Here is a 6,000-nt window from a genome sequence, read left to right on the forward strand (position 1 = left end):
AATATGAAGGTATTGAAGAAGATGATGACGGTTCAATCAATTCTTGGCAGCTAATCGATTCTATATACCAACAATGAGAGAGAGAGAGAGCCCTTTCATTTTTTAATTATTAAAATGAATAAATAATTATTAAAACTTAAAAAAATGAATTTAGAAATAAAAAATAAATACCTAATGATATTAAAGTCATTTCAGTTTACCAAGGTAACAAATACGCAATGAAACTACATATAAGACCCAAAAAAATTTTGTTTTAATAATACAAAAAATCACATCATCGATAGCATACCAACAAAAAAAATGTGGAACAAGTATCCCAAAAGATCATAACAAATGTAACACAACAACTGTATCAAAACATATCACAATTTCTAATGAAAACTCTCAGGATAAGAAAAATTGAAGCTATGGTGTGTGCGATGCTATCTTCCCGAGCTCTTCCCCTTACTAGCGGAAGTACCTGAAACCAAAAATTGAAACTGTAAGCACGAAGCTTAGTGGGCTCCCAAAACTACCACATATCATACCATAATATAGATAAGGGAAAATGACTCTTGAGGGTAATTAACTTTTGCGTTTGTACTCATTTGGTCCCTTTTCTTTTTTTGTATTCAATATACCATCGAACTTGTTGTTGGTGTTTACCATAGCCCTTTTGACCGACTTTTGACTTGTGATAGCCGGTCAAAGGGTTATGGTGAACACAAACAACAAGTTCGATGGTATATTGAGTACAAAAAAAGGAAAGAGACCAAATGAGAACAAACGCAACAGTTGGTTACCCTCCTGATTCATTTTCCCTTTACTCATTTACAACAAATCCCACATCATCTCCTACTGATATTAATGACTTTATGAGATTCATTCTTGATTCTCTTCAAAACATAACTCACGAAAGGACATTATTCATGCATGTACAACTTTGTAATGCACTTGAATATTTATTAGGGGAATCTTCACTAAGCAGGCGCATTTCATGACTACATTTACATTTCCAATCAAATGATTTATGGTATCATGGATTCTAGACAAGTCTACAAACGAGTGGAATCACAAGTGTTGTGATTTTTGAGTTTACTTAGCTTTAAGATCGAACTCATGGGATAAGATACAACATCAATATGTACAATATTATGGTGATGTGTCTACAAAACCAACATGATATTGCACGTATTGATGTTGTATCTTATCCCATGAGTTCGATCTTAAAGCTAAGTAAACTAAAAAATCACATCACTTGTGATTCCACTCGTTTGTAGACTTGTCTAGAATCCATGATACGATAAATCATTTGATTGGAAATGTAAATGTAGCCATGAAATGCGCCTGCTTAGTCAAGATTCCCCTAATAAATATTCAAGTGCATTACAAAGTTGTACATGCATGAATAATGTCATTTCGTGAGTTATGTTTTGAAGAGAAGCAAGAATGAATCTCATAAAGTCATTAATATCAGTAGGAGATTATGTGAGATTTGTTGTAAATGAGTAAAGGGAAAATGAATCAGGAGGGTAACCACCTGTTGCGTTTGTTCTCATTTGGTCCCTTTCCTTTTTTTTGTACTCAATATACCATCGAACTTGTTGTTTGTGTTCACCATAACCCTTTGACCGGCTATCACATGTCAAAAGCCGGTCAAAAGGGCTATGGTAAACACCAACAACAAGTTCGATGGTATATTGAATACAAAAAAGAAGGACCAAATGAGTACAAACGCAAAAGTTAATTATCCTCAAGAGTCATTTTCCCTATAGATAACACATATTGGACCCCGCCCGACATTAGACCGAAGTCCGGAATAACTTGGGCCCGCCCACTACATCGGGCCCCGCCCCGCCCCGCATCAAACCAAAGTCCGGAATAACTTGGGCCCCGCCCGGCATCAGACCGAAGTCCGGAATAAGTTGGGCCCAAGGACCACAACCATAAAAGTAAGCATTCGGTTAAAACCCAAAAAAAAAAAAATACGTACATAGGGACATTTTTGCAATTTTGTTTTAGTTTTATTACATACTATATTCTAAAATATTAGACATGAACCCAAATTAGACATGAACCCAATAGGTGAGTATTTAATTAATTTGGCAAATTGCAAGAGAAGCTACAAAGTGACATTCGAAGGGGGTTGTTTGTAGTACCGATGCAAAAGAGGTGGCTACTCACTACTCACTAGACTTCCTTTTGCCACTTTCCATCGATCAATCCACCGCTGCCGGTACTACTCGCCGGCGACGCATCGGACCCATCACCTTTATAACAGGGGCACACGTTTCTTCTCTTCCATTTCATCACCTCTCTCTCTCTCTCTCTCTCTCTCTCTCTCTCTCTCTCTCTCTCTCTCTCTTACAGATTAATGCGTATCATTACTGATCACAACCCTTTTTCATAATAACCTGTCACACCATCTCCCCAAAATTTCTGCCGACTGTGCGTGCTACTGTGTGTTCATATTCACGCATATTAGTCGGCGGCAAACGTGCGTTTCGCCGTCTGTGTTTGCTTTTGTTTACAACAACAGATTCTCTGTCTGAAACTATTTGTACACATATATATGCCCTAGAATCACGCCATTAATGGTCGTGTAACGAGTGTTTATTTTTCCTCTTTACGCACGAAACTCACTTCGGTATTTATATGAAAACGCTTGTAACTCTGTTTTCGTGTTCATTTCGCGTTTCTAGCTCGTCTAGTGAATCGAAATTGAGCTATTCTACAGTGAATTGGAGTCGTTTAAGTACCCAATTTTATAGGAAAAATCTGTGATCGTGAACACACATTTGAAAATGTTGACGTGTATTGCTTGTACGAAGCAGCTAAATGGTGGATCTCTACACGAACAGGAAGAAGGAGACTCCGTTTCTACACCTAGAACCAAGCAAGCCGTTAAAACCCTCACATCTCAAGTAAGAATTACGATTGTTCTGTTTCTCATTTCCTGACAAATGCTGTCATTCGATCGTTTAATGCAAGTAGTTCTGATCATAAAATGAAACACATCGATTACAGATCAAGGATATTGCGTTAAAGGCTTCAGGAGCATACAAAAACTGCAAGCCTTGCTCCGGATCATCTAACAACAACCCGACTCGTCGGGGTTATGCGGACTCCGAAGCCGGTTTATCGTCCGGTAGGTTTTTTTGCGGGTACCAAAGAACCGGCACCGGTACCGGCAATTCGACACCCAAGGTTTGGGGAAAGGAAATGGAAGCGAGATTAAAGGGGCTTTCGAGTGGTTCGAGTACTCCGGCGTCGGTGAGTGGCCGGACTGAGTCGGTTGTGTTTATGGAGGAAGATGAGGTTAAAGAATGGGTTGCTCAGGTGGAACCAGGTGTTCTCATCACTTTCGTTTCCTTGCCTCATGGTGGCAACGATCTGAAACGTATTCGCTTCAGGTTTGCATTCTAAATTTTAATCCGATTTACCGATTTATGCAAATTGTTGTGCTTTATTTTACCAAATTTCACATTGTTACACAAATGAACACAAAAAGTTAAATTCCTACTTCCTTGCGATTTTCATGGGACACAGTGAGTAGTTGCTAACAAATAGATTGTATAAAAATCTAAAAATAGTCAATGACATATTTCCAGATGCTTTGTGGACTTGTGGGTCCGATATGCTCATAAATAACCGCAAATTTTTGGAATCAAATTGAATTATATTATATCTCTCAACTAATCTATTAAATGGATCATTGCCAAGAAGCTCTTGAATGGGGTCCGGGTATTTGAAATTCGATCCACCATTTCAATGTTCTTGATTGATTCTTTACTTATACTTATTACCCATAAACTAATGGTCCACATGATTTCATTCCACCCAAAAATATATTGTATGTTGTTTTCCTTTCTGCATCACATGTTATGCCCTTTGCTTTATTATACATAAAGAGTATAAATATAATTTTTAATGCTCTATTATAATTACCATTTTCCAACGTCACTATCAATCGTATTTTATTGTGTATTATTGTTATTATTAGTCGTGAAATGTTCAACAAATGGCAAGCACAAAGATGGTGGTCCGAAAACTGTGAGAAAATTATGGAGTTGTACAATGTACAGCGCTTTAATCAACAAGGAGTACCACTACCGTCTCCCCCAAGATCTGAAGACGAGGTTAATTACCTTTCTTATTATTTTTGTTAGTATATAATATTATCTGACATGGTATCAGCGCAAGCCTGAATTTGATGTTTTCAGAGTTCAAGAACCGAGTCTATTGAGAACAGTCCGGTTACGCCGCCACTTAGCAAGGAGCATCCACCTCGAAACCTGTTTCACGGCTCAAAAACCGAGACATCGTCAGTGGATGTTTCTGCTAAAACTAGTTCAACACGAGACGTGGATCAATCTGAAGAGATTTCTTTGAGCAATGTGAGCGATTTGGAAACTGAATGGGTTGAGCAAGATGAGCCGGGTGTTTATATTACAATTAGAACACTTCCAAGTGGGACCCGGGAGCTTAGGCGGGTTCGATTCAGGTAGGAATCAGCATTTTTTTTCTTTCAAATTTGTAAATTATTATTAATTACATTTTGATGTATAACAGTCGTGAACGGTTTGGGGAAGTACATGCGAGAATGTGGTGGGAAAAGAATAGAGCAAGGATACAACAACAGTATCTGTGAGTTTGAATGTTGGGAATAGTTTCTATATATCTATCTATTTTGTTATGCAAAAGTGGTGAAAGGCCAGAAGGCCATTTTGCAGTTGAATATGAAGACCTTTGTATGTCTATATAAGCTTCATATTTTATTCTATCTTTTTTATTTCTAAAAGGTAATTGAGTAGGGAAGGGTTGTCATATATAGAAATGTATATGAGCCATCGAGCGGTTTGTGTTCGAGCTCAAGCAATTTGAAGCTTACTATAACATGTGAGTTCAAGTTTATTCATATAACATGCTAGACTTGAATTCTTATTGAGAAGTCTTTTGTATTCCTTATAATTCTCGGTTGAGTTCGAAACTTCGAATCGAATTTGTTTTATTGAAGATAGTTTTTTTTATAAATGACTTAACAAAATGGATGAATTAGGGTCAGATTAAATGGATAATTACATAAAAAGACCTATAAAAAACAACTCTAAAATTTAGCAATATTTTCTATTTGGCTCATTTATCTTGGTTGTTATCTACAAGCATTTTTTTAAAACTAGTGTATTCATCAAAATAATTTTTTAAATGTTACAATATATATTTATAGTACTAATTAAGCTCGTGTTTTGGCATGTGTTTTTACATGTTTTTTTTGTGTATTATAAGGGATAAACATGAAAGTTTAAAAAATGGAAGTTGTAAAAATGATATTTTATAAAGTTGATGGGGATCAAAGTAACATTTAAAAAATAGAGATAGAAAGTGTACATTTTTATAAAGTAGAAGAGGAAAAATTATATATATATATATATATATATATATATATATATATATATATAATAAACACAAAAGTTAAGAAAATAAATTGATGAAAATAATATTATACAAAGTTCAAATTGAGGGGAATTAAAGTAACATTTAAAAAAGGGTGAAAAATATATTTTATAAAGTAGAAGAGAGAAAATCATATTATATATAAACCACCATAACATAGAATAAACACAAAAATTTACAAAAATTTAGAAAATAAATGGATGGAAGTTATATTTTACAAAGTTGAAAGAGATAAATACAAAAATTTAGAAAATAAATTGATAAAAATGATATTTTACAAAGTTAAAAGTGGAGGAGGTCAAGATGGTATTTTGAAAAGTAAAGGTATGAACAAAATAGAATGGTTACAAGTGATGAATCATACGAATTTGAAGATTTTAAAAGTAAGAAGATTTTAAAAGTAAATGTATGAAAAATATCATTTTACAAAATAGAAGGGTTATAAATGACTAATCATATAAAGTTGAGGACTGATGGATTAAACTTCAACTTCATGCATTAACATACCTGTATATTGTGAGTAAGAAGTTGTACTTTTAGCTACAATGTTTACACTCACAAATGGAA

General features: G+C 35.0%; 1 protein-coding gene across 1 annotated transcript; it reads left to right on the forward strand.

The window, feature by feature from the left end:
* The first annotated feature begins 2,099 nt into the window (after positions 1 to 2,099).
* On the forward strand, positions 2,100 to 4,930 carry LOC111882103 (protein Brevis radix-like 3). Its single transcript, XM_023878471.3, has 5 exons — positions 2,100 to 2,903; positions 3,007 to 3,392; positions 3,983 to 4,118; positions 4,203 to 4,483; positions 4,552 to 4,930. The coding sequence occupies exons 1-5, from the start codon at positions 2,784 to 2,786 to the stop codon at positions 4,628 to 4,630; spliced, it is 1,002 nt and encodes a 333-aa protein (XP_023734239.1). The 5' UTR covers positions 2,100 to 2,783; the 3' UTR covers positions 4,631 to 4,930.
* The last annotated feature ends 1,070 nt before the right edge of the window (positions 4,931 to 6,000 follow it).

The sequence above is a fragment of the Lactuca sativa genome, chromosome 1 (genome assembly GCF_002870075.4).
Source record: "Lactuca sativa cultivar Salinas chromosome 1, Lsat_Salinas_v11, whole genome shotgun sequence".
Lineage (NCBI taxonomy): Eukaryota > Viridiplantae > Streptophyta > Magnoliopsida > Asterales > Asteraceae > Lactuca > Lactuca sativa.